The following is a 19,900-nucleotide window of genomic DNA, read 5'->3' as shown; positions in this document are numbered from 1 at the left end:
CAGGTGCGCAGAAAAGTCAGAGATGCTTGAAAATGGGAAAATTCACTTTTGGCACCATAGTTTGTAAACGCTATAACTTTTACCCAATCCAATAAATATACACTGAATGTTTTTTTTTTTATCAAAGACATGTAGCAGAATAACTTTCGCGCTCAAATGTATAGGAAATTTTACTTTATTTGAAAAATGTCAGCACAGAAAGTTAAAAAAGTCATTTTTTTGACAAAATTCATGTCTTTTTTGATGAATATAATAAAAAGTAAAACTCGCAGCAGCAATCAAATAGCATCAAAAGAAAGCTGTATTAGTGACAAGAAAAGGAGGTAAAATTCATTTAGGTGGTAGGTTGTATGACCGAGCAATAAACCGTGAAAGCTGCAGTGGTCTGAATGGAGAAAAAGGCTCTGGTCCTTAAGGGGCGAAAAGACTGTGGTCCTGAAGTGGTTAAACATCATTGTTTTACAAATGCACATTGAACCAAGAAAAAAAGCTATGCCTCAAAATACTGCACCAGACCAGAGTCAATCAAAAGTAACAATAATTTATTGAACTATGAAGAAAATAAAAACAATTAAAAATACAGAACCATAATGGCGGGACATAGGTCAAAATCATATCTTTATTATAAGTGTATACCAATGTAAAGCAGAGCAATCCTGGAAGGACACAAAAGTGCTAGTGCATAGGCAATAATCATACTAATATTATAAATGCGAACGTTTGGATGAATACAAATTATACATAAGTATGCAGTAAAAGTGCTAATGCATATGAACATACTGTATATAATGTAATGAAAGGATGAGCAGTAAGAAAAAAGTCCAGTGCACACAACCCTAAAACATATAAACACAATGGGCAAGAAAACAGCAAAGGAGCTCCACAAGGGAGAGGAAAAAAGTCCAACAAGAAGACAAACCTGTGTGAGAACAGTAAGACGAGAAGGAGTGAAATCACACACATAGAGGAGAAGAAGGAGGAGGAGGAGAAGAGTGAGCCACATAAACGGCAGCCTTGAAAGGATAGAGTCCTACCAGGAAAGGAAAGTACTGCCTTCACTGTCCCCCGCCACCATCTATCGTGATTCGACAGGGTCGGCTTCCTTGGAGATGGCTCTGACCCCACTTCAGCCCAGTTAAGAAAGGGAGGCTGACACAATGCCATATAATCTGGCTGGCTGGAGTTGTAGAAGGTGTTATCTCTGTAATAGGCTGCATTTCCACTGAGTTGCCACGTCCATTTTGGAAATTGATGTGTTAATGCGAAATCGCATCCAGATCGCTTTTGTGTTTCCATGCACAGCAATGGGGATTATGACGTGTGCTGCGGAAAACTGCAGCATGCATCTTTTTTTTACCTTGCATGCGATTTGGATGCAGCCTATTGATTTTAATAGGCAGTGATTCCACATTCTAAATTGCGCACGGAAAACTGCCACGATTTGCGGCTAATTGAAATTGGTCCTTAACCTCCCTGGCGGTAACCCGAACTGAGCTTGGGGTAAGAAAAAATGTCCCGAAGTAGTAATCCCAAGCTCAGGCAGCGGGACTCCAGCCTCTCTCCCCAGCTGTATGAAGTTTTGATCGGCCACTGGGATCCCCATATCCCCGCTCTTTTTCTGGGGACCAGCCAATCAGTGCGGCGGAGCGGCGTGACGCCACGGGGTCGGAATTTTTTTTTAAAGTGGACCTGAAAAGTCACACAGGGCAGACGAAAAACATATAAAAATGCGCCGTGTGTGTGTGTGTGTGTGTGTGTATATATATATATATATATATATATATATAATATATATATATATATATATATATATATATATGTATACACACATACAGTATATATATATATATATATATATATATATATATATATATAATATATATATAAATAAACCCATATACATGGATATATATTACTGTCTAATTCCTCCTCATTTGTCTCTAATCACAAGTTGTAATTAGATCTCACCCCTGTGTGACCTGACTACCATGACAGAGATGGCAGATAAGCTCATTTGAAAGCACAGGATGACAATATAGCCATTTGGTTCCCAACTGTTTCTGAGCTAGGTGCTTCGGCCTTACTGTTACCTACGTCTGGCTGGATTTTGACTACTCTCTGCCTGCAACGACCTCTGTCTGGATTTTGAATACTCTTAGCCTGTCGCCTGCACCGACCTATGCCTGGATTTTGATTACTCTCTGCCTGCCTTATTTGTACAATTTCTTCTGCCTTACTGATACCGATTTTTGCCTGGATTTTGACTACTCTGTGCCTGCAGCCTGCACTGACGTCTGCCTGGATACTGACTACTCTCTGCCTGCCGCCTGCACCGACCTCTGCCTTCCTTATCTGCTTTCCTTATTTGTACAGTTTCACAATTTTGAAAAAGTTTATTCGTAAATTTCATTAAATCAACAAATTTGTGTTCTAATCTTTTATTTATATGCAGAATGTCTGCCAGGTGTTTATTCTGACATATTTTGGTGAGTTATGATTTATGAATTGGAGGCCTAAAATTCTTGAAAAAAATGTATCGCTTTTGACTCATAATTCCAGACAGAAATGCACCACCAGGGAGGTTAATCTGGCTGCCATCTTGCTATCTGATAATTCTGAAAATGTTATTGTGTGCCCCTGACAATCTTTTCTTGACACAAAGGGCCGGTTCACATTTGACACTTTCCCGCCGCTTCCCGGTGATCGCGTTCGGGTCCGCGATTGTGATTCGGCTGGCAAAATCTCCCTATTCAGCGCGATTTGCGCTTGTGATTCCCGTTCAATGGAACGTGAATCCCAGCAAAGTTGCCCCAAAGACGTTGCACGCACAGGAGGGATACATTAGCGGCAGTGCTTTGCTGATCGCCGGTGATCAGCAAAGTGCTGAAAAAGCATTAAGTGTAAACCAGCCCTAAACAGCTCATTTCAGCCTCTAAATAATTTTACAATACTCTCCACCCCCAGCCTGCACAGGCTAAGATGGTGCAGTCCACCAGCCTCCACAGCATTCAGATAGCATCTGCAGTAGCTACGTGCTGATAAAAATCCTTGCCACTCGAGCTGTATCGCAGGCTGAAAAGTCAGTAATAGTGGAGAAAGAGATGCCTACCACCAGATCCAGCTTTCTGAAGCTGAACTAACATGCATCAGGTGGGAGTACCAAACGCTTGCTAAGATCAGCATCGGAAAGCCAGGTCCAGCGGTAGGCAGTGGCGTACCTAGGGCATTTGGCACCCGGTGCTGGGTATTAAAAGACACCCCCCCCCAAAAAAAAATGGGCGTGACCACAACCTGCGGCGTGCTTCGTGGCAAAAATTGGCGTGGTCATGACCGGATGAGGACGGAGCTAACTGTAATTTAAAGTATTAGCTAGTATAGTTGCCCCAGTATAGCTAGTAGTTTCCCCCAGAATAGCTGCCCCCAGTGAAGCTAGTATAGTTGCCCCCAATGAAGTTAGTATAGTTACCCCCAGTATAGCTAGTTTAGTTGCCCCAGTAAAGCTAGTATAGTTGCCCCAGTATAGCTGGTATAGTTACCCCCAGTATAGCTGGTATAGCTGCCCCCAGTATAGCTGGTATAGTTGCCCCCAGTATAGCTAGTATAGCTGCCCCCAGTATAGTTGCCCCCAGTATAGCTGCCCCCAGTATAGCTAGTATAGCTGCCCCAGTATAGCTAGTATAGCTGCCCCCAGTATAGCTAGTATAGCTGCCCCCAGTATAGTTTCCCCCAGTATAGCTGCCCCCAGTATAGCTAGTATAGCTGCCCCCAGTATAGCTGCCCCCAGTATAGCTGGTATAGTTGCTCCCAGTATAGCTGGTATAGTTGCCCCCAGTATAGCTAGTATAGTTGCCCCCAGTATAGCTAGTATAGTTGCCCCTAGTATCGCTGCCCCCAGTATAGATGTCCCTGGAGGGGGGAAGCAGCGCTAGAAGGAGGGGCAGTTGGGGCAGCGGTGGGGAGGGGGGAAATATCCCCCCCTCCCTCACCTGGGACCCCTCCTTCTGCCTCTCTCCCCCTCCATTCAGCGGTGGCAAGTGCGGGCTCGGAATTATTTAGTGGAGGCAGCTCATGCTTACTTTCCCCAGCATGGGAATGTAACATTCCTCAGGCCTTCAGAAAGAAGCCAAGCCTGTCACTTTCACAGTATAATATTGGAGTTGAAACTTAAAACCAGTCTACTGTTTTGCCAAATGTGCAACTGCTGTGACACATGGACATTGTGTGCATGTATGCGAATAGAGTTAAAAAAAAACCAATATTTTTCGCCATAGTACCCCTTTAAAGAGAAACCGTAGCCAATCAGTAGCTGATAACCCCTTTCCCATGAGAAATCTATTCCTTTTCTCAAACAGCACTGAGGTACTGACATCACACTGTGAGAGCCTTGTTGCATTGTGGAAAATAACAGCTGTTTCCAACTGCCAAAAAAATCAGGCAGCATCTCCTTCCAGTGACATCACCTGCCAACAGTAAAAATTTCACCATGTGATAAATGTCAGAATGTAAATCAGGGCGAGGAAAGATTTTACAATGGGCAAACACTGACTAAACCATTTATACATAATTATTGTAAAAATTAAGCACTTTTTATTACATTATTTTTAGTGGAATTCCTCTTTAAAGAGGAGCTGTTAGGTATAGGGTCTCAGAAAAAAAACACATATATCAGTAGCTAAATATTGGCTGTACTTACATTACATATGCATTTCACTGTCCAGCTCATGGCAGGTTCCATGTTTGTCTGTCTTGTATGGAGCCAATTGTGATGTAATATCCTCCCTTACCCTGCTTCCTGATGATTCGACTCACAAAAAAGATCCGGATCAAAGATCCTAATGGTTCATAATCCGGACAACACTACTGTGCAGTGAATATTAATTAGCCATGTGGCTAGGAACAATAGCGGACTCGTGCAGTATACTCTAACGGAACATGTGCACTGTGAACAGCACATTGATTTTTCAGTGCTGTGAGCTGGGCTGCAAGATACAAGCTGCTGTAACATGAGCCTGTAACTTCTCACTGTGAAAGCAGCCTTAGGGCGGGATAGGGAAATGAAGGATAGGACCGAGGGAGTGCAGTAGGGAAAAGAAGCAGCCCCAGCATGCTTTGCAGTATCTGTTATGCGGCCTGCCGGCTTCCTTAGGAGCTTGGGAATAAAGAGGCTTGCTATTCAGCAAAAATCAAAGTAAGAGAGATTTTTAACTTCAGTATTGCCTTTTTGGCGTCCTTCTAAACTGTTTAAAGAGGAGCTGTTAGGTATAAGGTCTCAGAGAAAAAAAACACATCTATCAGTAGCTAAAGATTGGCTGTACTTACATTACATATGCATTTCACTGTCCACATTTGGATATCACAGAATTGTTATATAGTATTTGCAGAGAATGATGCTCCTGACAGCTCATGGCAGGTTCCATGTTTGTCTGTCTCCTATGAAGCCAAATGTGTCGTCATGTCCTGCCTGCTTCCTGATGATTCCACTCAGAAAAAATACAACACTACTGTGCAGTGAATATTAATTAGCCATGTGGCTAGTAACAATAGCAGACTCATGCAGTATACTTTGCCCTGAGATTTTTCAGTGCTGGCTGTTGTAACATGAGACTGTAACTTCTCACTAGCAGCCGAGGGGAGGACCCAAGCAGCCAAAGAATGCTTTGCAGTATGCTCTGCGGCCTGTTGTCCTTTTAAGAGCTTGGGAATACAGAGCCTTGCTGTCAGCACACATCAAAAGTAAGAGAGATTTTTAACTTCAGTATTGCCTTTTTGGCTTCCTTCTAAACTGTTTAACACAGGAGAATAGAGGTTTAAATTAGCTTTTGCAGCCTGACAGTTACTCTTTAACACAGGAGAATAGAGGTTTAAATTAGCTTTTGCAGCCTGACAGTTACTCTTTAAAGATTTGGTGTGTCCCCGAAAAGCAGCCTTGTCCAAGTTCCCTCTAGCATGCATACGAGGCTTTAGTGTTTCAGAGATAATCTTGTTCTCACAAGTGGAGGTAGCAGTACTACTATTGCCAAATGAAAGGGAATCAACAAGAGAGGAAGTGCGGGTACCTAAGCAGTGGGGCAACACAAGCAAAAACTAAAGATAGGTAGGTAAACCCGAATCAGGAAAAAAGGGAGCAGGAGCCATTACCGAAAAAAGGGCACCAGCATAGGTGCCTATTATGAAAGCCGCAAGGCATGCGGATAAGCAAATTGAGGCATTCCATAGCCGGGGCTCTTGCCTCAGTGCCCGATTCTATCAGGCACCTCTGAGTCAGCAGGCAGGCTGGAATGAGCTACACATATGACGAATACATTGACCTGTCCTCACTGCAGTTTTCATGTGGTTCAATAAGATAGAGGAAAACGGCGGGTTGAAACCAACCATGTCTTTATTAAAAAATAAAGATCAGTAAGTGGTGGTGGGGAACCCAACCATAGAGGCTGGACAGCGCTCACTGCATTGTGTATTCTATTGCCATACAGTCTTGTTTTTTTTAAAGCAAATCAGTATATTAAAAAAAAAAAAAAAAAAACTGTATCAGTGACACAAATCGGTAAGTTATTAACAATTTTACACTCACGTTTATTATCACATTCAAATTAACACATCAAACTGTTGCAATTGACTCCCATTAACAGCCATAGCTGATAAGTAGCTTTTTCCATACTTTATACAGCAGAAGAAATACTGGCCAGTGCAGACTGGCAGATTGCTGATACAAAGTCATCATTATACGTGAGATTGTGAACATTTACCATCTCCTTTATTTAATCTATTAAGAACATCAGAACCATTAAAATTTAAACCGCACTTGGACCTGACAATAAAATATCATTCTTACCTTTAATAGTCATCTAAAATGTGAAACTGCTCAGTCCTTTTAAATGTAATGACCATCTTTCTTACACTACAAGTGACATATTAAACTCTGTATTTAGCATTCATTTCCCATTTTGTACTGCATGTACAGGCCTTAGAAGTAACCTGTGTGGCCAGAGGGAAACTGTCTATTCCCATATTGCCATGGCAAGGTCTATCGAACATCATATAAATTTGCATCAGACAGACTCAGCTGGATCAGACAGACTCAGTATTCGGCCTGGGACACACTTGCAGCATTCTGGCCAGCGCTCATGTTTTGAAAAATTCTCTCATTCCCTTTAAATTGGTCCAGATTCTCATTCAACTGAATGAGAAAATGTTTTTAAAAATGCAAACGCGAGCTAAAACACTGGAAAAAAATGCTGCAAGTGGGTCCCAGGCTTTCGGGATGGGAGCCACTAAGCATGCATTGCGGCAACCGCAAACCGTCCGTGACTTAGCCAATCACCCCCCCCCCCCTTCACTCTTCTCATTCTCTCTTTCCTGCATTGTTCGAACTATTAAGTTGGCTCTTGGTCACCAAGTGTTGGTTCAAATGATGTATAATTATGGTTATGGTGTTAGGCCGGTCTATACCCTGTGGAGGTCTTTTTCTCAGATACCTGCAGATACTACTACTGGCTTTCTACTTTGATGCTCTGTGTTGGTTCAGCTATTATATATTTATGCATCGTTGCTTCCAATTATTGTATTGTTCATCAGTTTGTACCATGCTTGTACACTCCTTTTCTATGTGACTAATAAACTTTTATTGCCAAAGTGTTGCCAGTAGCGTTTTGCAATTGCTCTGCAATCACAACGCTGCTAAGGGGACCATCCCATAGAGATCCACTAGAGCAGGGGTCAGGAACCTTTTTGTCTGAGAGAGCCATAAACGCCACATATTTTAAAATGTAATTCCATGAGAGCCATCAAATATGTTTCAAACTGGGAAAGTAGGGCTCACGTCCCTGTTGCCATGGTCATGTGTATACAGTTGATCTGCCAGGCAGCGGAAGTGTCAGTCACGTCTTCAGCTTTTCTTGGGTTTCAGCAACATCAGAAATTTCCCCAGACAGGAAAAATACCGACTAACATCTTGTTCAATTAGCTAGCTGACTTGGGGGTTGATTCTCTTTGTAGGACGAGATCCCAGCACTCTGGCCCAATAGGCTGCTTGTCAAATGACAGCCAGCCTATTGGGCAAATCAAAGCGTGGGGATAACGTCCTACAAAGTCACTGGACCTGACAGGGTCCAGAGTGGGACAATTGGAACAGCTGTTTGTTTTGGGGTTGCATGAATAAGTTAGTAGTGCATACTACAGCAGTAGCCTGCCTACTTTGAAAATGTTACTTGCGTTGGCACACTAAGCTGCGCTGCTTGAGCAGTATAACTTAATGATTCAACCCCTACTGATTTGTATGTGAGCCAGATGTAGCCATCAAAAGAGCCACATCTTGCTCCCGAGCCATAGGTTCCCTACCCCTGCACTAGAGCAAATGCAGCAAAAGCGCTTCTTGTGAGCCATGGGTCCCAGCCTTAACTCTGTACATCCATGCCCAACACAGAAGCAGGAAAAAAAATGGTACATTTACAACTGTACACAATGAATTCCTAAAAAAACTCATATCATGCTATTTACAATGTTTTAAATCAGGGATGTCGAACTCAATCAGAGAAGGGGCCGAAATCTAAAACCCAGCCTAAATCGCGGGCCGAATGGTTTACTGAACAGTCATAAACTGACAATGTTAACCAGAAATGGGAATTTAAAATGAGTGGAACAATCTTTTTCCTTAACAGGGCTGTCAAACCAACTCACATGCTATCAAGCAAAACAGTAATATTGGTATCAAGCAAAACAGTAATATTGGAATGTACCTGTTCATGTTTTGTTTTCTGGCTAGATGTCTGACACCCTTGGCTGGGTACAGATGGCAGCTTCTGCTGTGTATTTGTATGCCCGCACTGTAGGCCAGGAACTGGCAGCTTCTGCTGTGTATTTTTATGCACGCACTGTAGGCCAGGAACTGGCAGCTTCTGCTGTGTATTTTGATGCCCGCACACTGACACTCTCCCCTCTGCTCTGCCACCCGCACAACCACCTTCTTGCTCACCCTTTGATGCCCGCACAGTCACTCTGCTCTGCCACCCGCACAACCACCTTCTTCTTCCTCACCCTTTGATGCCCGCACACTGACACTCTCCCCTCTGCTCTACAACCCACACAAACACCTTCTTCTTCCTCACCCTTTGATGCCCGCACACTGACACTCTCCCCTCTGCTCTACAACCCACACAAACACCTTCTTCTTCCTCACCCTTTGATGCCCGCACACTGACCCTCTCCCCTCTGCTCTGCCACCCGCACAACCACCTTCTCCTTCCTCACCCTTTGATGCCCGCACACTGACACTCTCCCCTCTGCTCTACAACCCACACAAACACCTTCTTCTTCCTCACCCTTTGTTGCCCGCACACTGACACTCTCCCCTCTGCTCTGCCACCCGCACAAACACCTTCTTCTTCCTCACCCTTTGATGCCCGCACACTGACCCTCTCCCCTCTGCTCTGCCACCCGCACAAACACCTTCTTCTTCCTCACCCTTTGATGCCCGCACACTGACACTCTCCCCCCTGCTCTGCCACCCGCACAAACACCTTCTTCTTCCTCACCCGCGCAACCACATCGGATGTCGTGCTATAGGTCACGCCTTCCGAATCTCGCGCGACTGGATATCTGTGCATGCGAGAGATCACAAGCCACCGCGCGTCATCCTGCTGGAACGCAGCACGTGCAGTGATGACAGCGCGATGTGGGCCAAATTGCGCGGCGGCGCTCTGTTATGTTTACTGCGCGTTTTGGGCCAAATTGTGTGGCGGCGATGCGTAGTCAGGACAGCACGGTGCGGGCCACATTGCAAGGCCTCGCGGGCCGGATTTGGCCCGCGGGCCTTGTGTTTGACACCTGTGTTTTAAATGATTCAATAACCATAAATATGAGATAATTATCTCTTCATCCACTAGTTTAAAATCAGATAAGGTATAATCATTTTCCTGGCACTATTATTCCTCCAAGAAAACTGCCATCATGTGTATTTTTTCAGTGCAAAAACATTCATTTCCAGCCACAAAAAATAAATAAATGGACAGCTCTTCAGCTCACTGGGCAGAGCCCTCTCTCCTACTGTATCTTGGTTGGTATTGCTGTATTTGTTGACAGATTCATGTATGTGTGCTGGGAGCAAAATGTGCCACACTTTTTTTATCCATTGCCCTTGTTTATAAAATGGTTATTTGCACAGTGCCATGCACGATGTTGGCACTATACTGTATGTCACTAATAATAATAGACATATGATTGTACTACAGAATATTGGCTGATAATCAGACCTCTATGCTATGTCTATGCAGATTTACCAGTAATACAATTGGTCCCAGTTTATATATAAAAAAATGTCAAATAATAGCAAAAATAAATATGTAGAAAGCATATACTAAAAGCATATATGAAATACAGTTCTCTTGTATGCATGCTTAGCGTTAAGCGTTAGGCTGGACATGGATACTATGGTAAGAGTTGCAATGGCCACATGTATCCTTTGTGTCGGTTGGGTTGTCTTTATATCACTAAACTGGCAGTCAAGGCAAAACCTTTTATTTTTTAGCTTTAGATAACGGGTAAGATATTTCAACCTCTGAAAATATGTATTGCTCTGCCCTTGTTGGCACAGGGAAAGAAAGTGTAGGAACAAAATCTTTATAGTTGTCACTACTATGGTAGTTAGGCATACATTTCCATTGGATCACCTGATCTAGAGACAGCTTTTAACCCTTACATGGCATTTCTGTGTTTCTGTATCCATACACTGCATGTCTAAAAGCCTTACACAGTTACATAGTACATCCATCCATCTAGCTTATCCGGGAGGAATAAATAAGTAAACATTAGGTACATTTTTGTCTTGTACCCTCACATATTTCAGTTGATCCCATTTGCCAGGGATGTGTATAGGCAGTTTAGTGCAAAACTACTTTTGCCTCAGTGCCAACTTTCTACTTGGTTACAGGTGTGCAAATAATTCCAAGTTGCTGTAAAATTATGCAATCTATGCATCTTGAAAATAGACCATTCAAATGCTTTCACCCCAAGATTTGATTACTCCATTTACCTTTTATATTTTCATTATAATTAGCATAATTGTGTTTTATAATAAGTAGCAAAATTATCCTTCACTCTCTACCCTCCCTCTACCAATGAATAACCCTAACTCCACCCCCCCATGGTGCCCACCCCTAAGACCCCCACCAGTCATGCTTAACCCTAAGACTCCCCCCCTGGTGGCGCCTAACCACCCCGCCTAAACTTAATCACCCCCCTCCTCCCCCGCTGCAGAGCCACGATTTGTAGCAAAGAAATTAGGCACCAGAGGCACCACCACAAAGTGGCAATTAGAGGTAAAGAAGCCAAATTTCAGTGCCCAGGGGTGCCCGATAAGAGTCGTGGGTGCCAAGGCATGCGGGAAATGCAATGCCGGCCTGTCATTATAAAAACGGAAAAGAAGGTAAATTGCCTGCTGCCTGGACCGACCTCTGCTTGTTACCTGGATACTCTTGCCTGCTGCCTGGACTGACCCTTGCTTGTTTACTGGATACTCTTGCGTATACCTTGACTGACCCTTGCCTGTTGCTTGGATAATCTTGCATGCTGACCTGGCATGAACTCTCTTACTTGCTGCTTGGATCATCTACTGCCTGTTTCCTGAACCATCTGTCATTACTGACAATCGACGCTGAGGGTCTCATCCCCTAAAACAAGGTACTAGTCCTGTGTGATACTTATGAACTATTCAACTGTGTTTACCTTGCCTCAGTGGGGTTCTGGCAGATTATAGTCCTCTCTACTTCAGTCTGTATGCCTTGTACGTTAAGACCTGGGGGTAACCGTAGTCAAAAAACAAATAAAGTGTCCTGTTCATGCAGGGGCTTGTCTATAGGTGAAGACCTTGGGCCGGGCTCAGAGCCGTTGCACTAGATGTGGGCATAGAGACTGATTGGGGACATAACCTGTCAAGCCTTACACTTTTTTAGTGTCTCTAGAACAGGAAGTGAAGGTAAGTCTCCTGTGGACACAGACAGTAATAAAAGAACAAAAAGATATTTGCCCAGTTTTCTAAGCAAAATGCATCAACTATCATTTTAAGGCAAATATTTAAAAGCGTTTTGCGGAATAGAATAACCAATAGCTTCACAAAACAACCCAGTTTGGATAAAATCTAGGCAACACAGCAGTAGAGAGACTAGACTCGTATAAATACTGATCTCATAAAAAAATCACAAACCATTTAAAACAGCAGTACATAAAATGGAAAGGCTTCACTTACTGGCAGGGGATGGGGTGCTGCAGCTGCTTGTAGGTGGATGGCCTTGAAATCCATGAAGCGCCGGCAGAGGGAGTCCACTGATGACGGGAGGAAACAGGAAAGGATAGTGGCTGGCCGGGTAGTGACTCATATGTCCGTTCACAGCTGGTAAAGGACATGAACGACTGCTGGTTGTCATATTAAAACCTCATGGTGTGCTATAACTCATCTGGGAATAGATTGGACCATCCCTTCCAGCTAACAAATAGCTAGATATTTGTCATCAAGTGGAAATGCATTAAAAATGTATACAGGATTTCAGTTTGCTTGAGGAATGATTCCGGTAACAATGGCACGAGGTTTGATCAATGTCTTCAGCTGAAAGTGGCAGAGAAGGACCCTTCTGGCTCAATCCTGCGCCTGTGCTGCTGATTCTGCTTGTATTGCCGTTTTTATTCTCGTTTTGGTCACAATGAAGTTATATTTATTCTCACATCCATTTGTGGATGAATATTTCAATCTACACAAAAAAAAAAAAAGAAAGAAGAAAATGTAAATGTAATCTATAAACACATCAAAATCTTTTGAAATGGAGCATCAAACACAATAAGACTGCTCTATAGTAAAATGTCTTTAATGAGACAAGATTTTGAAAATAGAAATTGTGGCAGTTTGTGGGAAACAAAAGGATCTGAGCGCAGAAAGCTATTTTCATTAATGCGTTTGTAGCAGCTATAAACAAATCGTATAATGTCCTGGGAAATATTTGCTGTCTTCTGCATTCTTCGGCAAAGGGAGAGAAGCTTTACACATGAAACAGTGACCTAGATTTCCTAAAATGATGAAAACAGAGCTAAGGACGGCTAAACCTTGCTCCCTGCTGCAGATGCCTCAGTGTCACAGCTTCATGCACTTGCTTAGCTCTCAAGGATGACAAGGTGTCAAACTTCAAAAATCAAAACAACTGCTTCTACCACTAGTCCTGCTAAAGAGTAGCTGAACTCTCAGGCTGGGGTTAATGCTGGGGCCCAAATGGGTCGCATTCATAGAATGGACCACAATAGAGCAACTGACATGTTGATGGATCCTATGTTAAACATGTACCAGTTTCTTAGTTTCTCTGATCCGATCCGACCTGAAAGATTTTTATGGACAACAGATGGAATTCGACATGTCATAACACCAATGCACAGGATAACATGGGATGGGATGCTCATGGCTTTTTAAAAGTGTGCCCCAAGTCTACCTTTGGGTTAAAAAAGACATACTTACCTAATAAGAGAGATCCCCTGGTGCCAAGTGCGGAACCCACGAGGAATACTGACAAAATTAAGATTGTGGCAGCACTACCTTTTCAGGTACAAGCGCAGCCGCAGTGCGCCTGCGCAAGTAAACCTGCGCCTATGCAGTAGGCCAGAGCTGGTCGTGCACTAGTGGCTCCATGCTACTGCACAGGTGTGGCCGTGCTTGCGCCAGTGCAGGTTGGTTTGCCTTGGGTTTCCTTTAAGGTAACAATATGAGTTACTGGGCAATGTCCACCGTTTGCTACCATCTTCTGTTTTAGACCCTGCCCTTGTATCCTTAGGCCTCATTCACACTATACATGTTGCTGTCTGCTTTTCAGCAAGCGTATGGTCTTCGATCTGCACAGACATTAGAACAGTAATGTTTATTAATGTACCTCGATGACATTTGCATGCTGTGATAGTACTTGATTTCAAAATAGATTGTTGCAAGCATTTATGTGCATTGCACTCAGAATGGCATGGCAACGAGTGCGTTTCCAAAATACATTGCACTGCAATTTTGCATGCATTGGAGATTTGCATTCCTAGAAGGTTTTGAGAGTTTACTGCAAGTCAAAAAACGCTTGCTATAAAAACGCATTGAAAAATGCACTTCAAAATGCAAGACCACTTTTTTTTATAAACGCGTAAAAACGCATATGCATTTTTCAATGCGTATAGTGTGAATGAGTTCTTAGCGCTGACTTTTTCTATCCTATGTTCATCCTATTCTTATTTCCTAAGGTTTAATCCCTGTCTCTGTGTTTTTTCCATTTTACACCTGATTGGCAAACGCTTTTCCTGTTTTGGTCCATGATGCTGTTTATACACAGATTATACACAAATTTGCCCATAAAAGTAAAGTTTCACACTGCAAGGCAGTCATCTCTTCATCTATATCTATATCTAACAGGTAATATAATATATCCTAATATATCCCAATCCCTGACAGGTGCTATTGAAATGAGACAAAGGTCTGTTTGATTCAGTTAACAGTTCTCCTGAGTTTTCTTTCAGGAGATATAGGCTTCAATTCATCAAAGGGTGTTCGATAACAAAACCCCAGTCCTTAAAATACCGCATTCGGTATTTTACACTTCACTGTGCTAATTCATCAATATTTTCCCATGTGTGGTAGAGGTTCGTTAAGTTACCGAAGTACTACTAGGCTTCAGTTCATCAAAGGCTGTTCGATAACAGCAGAGTGGTGCAGAGCAGCTTGGAATGTCTCTGTGTTGTTACAAGCTGATAACAATAGAAGGAATCCAGACATCCCTTTACATGTAAACGTGTTATATTTACTGTTACTTATACTGCCTCTGCTGCTCTGAATCTGTCCATCAGTCTTTCTTAACATTTTATTTATTTGCCACAACGTAGATGAACTTCCTGGAGACATTACAAATGCCATGCTTGGTGATTTCACCACCAGCATCTTTGCATTATCAAACAGGGCCTGAAAGGGTTACACCACCGAAGGGAATCTGGGGATATATTTTGACCCGTTCTCTCTGCTCACTGCTTGGGGGGTCTGAAAGCTTGTGTGGAGAAGCCTGTGTGACCTATCAGCGGCACTTGCAGGAGAACAGGGGCTGTTTCTATTGGCTGCCTGCTCCTGCTAATCATGAAAACATTCACACAGAAGGCTTTCGAAGCCTGTAACGACAGGGGAGAGCTTGAGATAAACACCGAATGTGTTAGCGAATGTGGGAACCTTGATGAATTAACATTTGTTGAGCACATGTCGGTAATTTATCTCATTGCTGTGTCATTTCAGCTTCTCATTCGGTAACAGCTTTGATGAATTAACATTTTCTAAAGTGCTTCGTTAAGTCAGCTGTTTTCAGCATTACCGAATGCGGTAATGCTTGATGAATTGAAGCCATAGTTTCATCTTCTCTAAAAAAATATATTTTCAGCACCTATCAATTGAAAAAGTACTAATTAGAAGCAAAAACGTCAATATCAAACCTAAACTATGAACACACATTCGAAAAACCATCGGCCGCAACGGCCAACAACCACTGTTTTAGCTGATGACTGTTGTGTGCACAGCAGCTGGCAACCTATTCTGTTAAGGCATCGGTAGGTCATTAAGAATACGACACAACGCCCGAGCAGGACCAATCGCGGTGTTGTTTACAACCCTGCCGCCCCTCCAGACTGATGGAAGCCGATGCGTTGTGTGTCGATCGTCTGAATAATTTGGGAGCAATCCTTTTGAATAGTGCCTGCACCATCTAAATAGTGGCTATGATGCTTTGTTATATCATTCAATTAGTGCCTATTTTGTCCACTACTTTTGTACAGCAGCAGGCATGGATGGCACCAGTCTCTTGATGGAGAGCGAGTGCCTCTCCCCCCCCCCCCACCATATGCAAAGTGCGCTTCTTCACAAGTTACACAGACACAACAGACAGGCTGAAGAGGGATCCCTACTGCCATGGTTTTGACAGGTGAGGGAGGCTACCTAATACTGGGGTCACATAAGGCTAGCTATACTGGGCGGGCTGACTCATACTGGGTACGCATCAGGCTATTTATACTGGGGAAGGGGGCTACCTATTACTGGAGGCAAAACCTGCTTTCTGTACTGGGGACACCTACCTAATACTGGGGGTATATAAGATAATCTAAACTGGGCAGGAGCTCTTCTGAATACTGGGGGCACATCTGGCTACCTATACTGTGGCGACAACCTACTTAATACTGGGTGCACATTTGTTACCTATAGTGGGGCACAATTGTTTTTTTTTTTTTGGGGGGGGGGGTACTTTGGAATGTCTTTAGTGCTGGAGAACCTTGTCCCGGCTCTGCTTCTATCCAGCAGCTGTACCATCTAAGTAGCAGCTCTTTGGCTGCTACTTCTTTACCACGGCTATATCTTCCATTATAGCGACTTCATTAGCGGCTATTTAGCGGCTACTCCTTTATAGCAGCTGTAAATAGTGGCTATTTTGCCACATAATTTCTGTATTGAAATTTTGCATTGGGCACAGTGGGCAGTGTTAGTGTTAGAGGGGTTAGTGGTAGGCATCGATAGGGGGAGGTTAGTGTGAGAATAGGGTTTGTGCCCAAATTTCCTCGTGGTTTATTATATGCACACACACAAAGTATTTGTAAATGCAATTTTGTTCATATGGTTTAGATATTTCCTGGGTCTTGTTTTCTAGCAATATACGATACTTTCCTAGATAGATATGCTGGTATTATACATTCCGCTGGCAATAAGCAGAGTCCATCCTCTGCTATCATTCATATTCAAGGCCCTAGTGCATTTATTTTCCCCGGTTATGACATGAAACACTGATTTCATTAATTCCAGTACAGCGTTATTGGCAGGAACTAGACAACAGCATATATCTGAAAGATACATATAACTGGTTGTATTGACATCTATTTAGTATCATATTTTTTGAAAGTGGGCTGTTTGGCTGTAGACAACAGATTGCCTAAGGCAATATATCTGCCATGCCATGCGGCAGCAGAGAAGGAACCTCTGGGAATACTTGTGCAATCGGAATTAAAAAGGAAGGTGTTATTTTTAAAACACACATGCATTTGAATTAGATACTTTAATAAGAGCACAATTGTAATGTGCTATTTTACAAGCAAGCTATTTTTTGTGTGTTTGCATACATGTCCTGCCATACGATTGCAGAATCTACAACATATTATTTGGCCATTCTTAAAGTGAACCTCCGGACTAAAAATCGACTCAGCAGCACTGAAAAGGCTTTGTGTTTCTTTAACAGTTTCACAGCATCAGAGCTTTGTTTCTCTTATACAAGCCTCATTTTTAGCTGCACAGAAGAAAACTGCGCGCGCTTTTTTCCCCTGATGCTGTGCAAAGCATGATGGGATTTTTGATTTTGTTGTTCTCTTTCTGCTGTTTTGGTGCAATTTTTTTTTTTTTTACATTTTGAATTTGACATTTGAAGCCTAGCGCGTGCAGCTGGGAGGGGTAATAAGGACACCGGACAGTTGGAACTGTGTCTCCTGCTCCTTGTCACCTCCTTTCAACCAAAAAGATGGCTGCCCCCATGACAAAGATGGCAGCCCCCATGAATCACAAACATTTGCCTGTTCTTTTAAAACAGGGTGGGTAAGAGATTATATTACCTATCTATTCTAATTAACATAACTAATGTAACTTGATGACAGTATCTTTGCTTAGGCTGAAGTTCCCCTTTAAGTCTCTTTATGTACTGCTTAGTACACATCTCTGTAACTGAATAACGCTGGTGTGGTGTGATTCTAGTAAGCGACATTTAATAAGCAGATATTATGAGGCAGTCCTATCTTGGCTACAGCTGCGATTGTAGACTCTGTCATGGCTGAACATACTGCTAAATACCTGATAAAGGAGAGGAAGGAAGGCCAGCCTCTCACTGTTTACTGTGGTGTGGTGGCCAGCAGTCTCACCATGTAGAACTAAGCAGGACTGTCTTGCACCATGGTGTGGTGGCCAACACTCTCACCTTGGAGAACCAAGCAGGACAGCCTTGCACCGTGGTGAGGTGTCCAATACTCTCACCTTGCAGCACTAGGCAGGACAGCCTCACACGACTATATAGTGGCAAGCACCCTCGCCTTGCAGTATAAGAGCTCAATTTCCAAATCATAGCCAAGGCATCATGTGGATGTATGTTCTCTCCATGTCCAATGCAACCCTCTTTACTCCACCTGTGGTGCCATAATTCCATCTGCCTTTTTCAAATAGACTAAACGCATTTCTAGGCTGCTATCTAGCGACACGTCTGTACAGCATCTGGGTCCTGCAACCATAGGATTGACTTTATTTCTGATGCGTGCCATTAATGGAGGGGAATTGTAGGTGTGTACTGAGCTTTATAAAAGATAACATGTTTAAAAGGAAAAAGGATCAGTGCCAATGGGCAACAACACATGACCACAGCCAAGAGAGAACAATGTCCAAAGTACTGAAACTGTAAGTAAATCAGCGCAGGTCAAAGTAAATACACATTAACAGATTCCACCATGTCTAGTCAACTGTAGCATCCACAATCAGATATGCATCCCCATCCCCACACAATCAAAGAAATACGGCTTAACAGACCTACAGAACCCATGTTATAAGATTGTGTAAAAAGCTTTGCAAACTCCAGATAGTTCCAAGGATCTTCTAACATTGGGCATAAGTACTAATCCTCCACACAGTGTTAATGGCAGAATAATAGACAACCCATAAAAACAAAATTTCAGCAAACTAAGTGTAGACTGTTTTATTTCCGCAATATAGAACAAATAAAACCATAAAGTCACTTACATACGGGGCCCAGATCCTGGTTCCCCGAAATGAAAAGAGCCTGTGTGTGCTGGCCAGCGATTGGTTAAACGGATAAAAGGTGTTGCCCGATAACATGCCCTTTGTTTCATGGGGTAGCAGTAAAAATGATCATTTCCTTGATTTGATGGTGTACAACAAAACACTGCAAGGAGCAATATGTTCAAATCTTCTGCAGCATAAAATTAAACTATTTCTACAGCTTGTGTTTTTAGACACAAACAAAGCAATATGACACACACACACCAGGCATCAATTCTTCAAAAAGCCTTGGGATAGAATTAAATTGTCTCAAAACATGAGAAGTCTGAAGAGAAAAGTAAAAATCAATGTTAGTTAATCTGAAACACAGCCCTTCAGACTATTGCATTATACTGTAACAACGTAAGCAGTTCCACCTTACAAGCTTAAAACATGTACATCCGTCATTACAAACAAGATCAATCAGAATAACTGCTTACAAAAGTCTACCCGCCATAATGAAGCTCTGCAAGTCTACAACGGTTTAAAGTGACAAACAAAAAATAAACAGCTAAAGTCAAATTATTATGACATTTTGTTATGTGATAGCTAGCTGAACACCCAAGTGTTTTTCTCCTTCCATTTATCTTCTCTTATGTGTTTGGAGGCTGAAGCTCACACATATTATTGATGTGCATACAGGAAACTGCTCCATGTGATCTCAATGTGCTCATAGCCCCAAGCTAAGATGGAACTCCGCAAGGAGAAGCAAATAACGCAAGTCCTGCTGCTTTACTTTGACTGCTTTTGCCCCAATGTCAATTTATGCAACATTCTATGAAAGGATCAGCAACTAGTAAACCTGCAAGGCCAAACAAAAGGAACTAACTACAAGTAAAGCACTGTGAGAAAAAATTGTAGAAAAAGCATTAGAGCATTGAGGTACCATATCCCACTGCGGCTTGATGGAGTTCGTTAAGAAAAACACTCTGAGGGCGGCGCTAAAGGTTAACTTGATCAAACATGCATTTGTTTCTGTGAAGCTTCACCCTTATCTACGTCATGGTATCATTCTGTGGTCAAGAAGACTTTCTAGATCACAGAAGACCATCAGGGCCATATTTCTGT

The 19,900-nt window shown here is 42.7% G+C and overlaps 1 protein-coding gene across 8 annotated transcripts in view; it reads right to left on the bottom strand.

Annotated features, from left to right (window-relative positions):
- Positions 1-19,900, bottom strand: part of RARB (retinoic acid receptor beta) — a 932,180-nt gene that overhangs the window by 583,692 nt on the left and 328,588 nt on the right. For all 8 annotated transcript variants that reach the window (XM_068236165.1, XM_068236172.1, XM_068236170.1 and 5 more), the window contains one exon: positions 12,239-12,737. In XM_068236165.1, coding sequence (XP_068092266.1) covers positions 12,239-12,416 — 178 coding nt within the window. In that variant the 5' untranslated portion in view covers positions 12,417-12,737. The remainder of the gene's footprint in view (positions 1-12,238; positions 12,738-19,900) is intronic.

Source organism: Hyperolius riggenbachi, chromosome 5 (assembly GCF_040937935.1).
Source record: "Hyperolius riggenbachi isolate aHypRig1 chromosome 5, aHypRig1.pri, whole genome shotgun sequence".
NCBI classification, from domain to species: Eukaryota; Metazoa; Chordata; class Amphibia; order Anura; family Hyperoliidae; genus Hyperolius; species Hyperolius riggenbachi.
The sequence above is the reverse complement of the archived record's forward strand: the minus strand, read 5'-3'. Positions and strand labels throughout refer to the sequence as shown.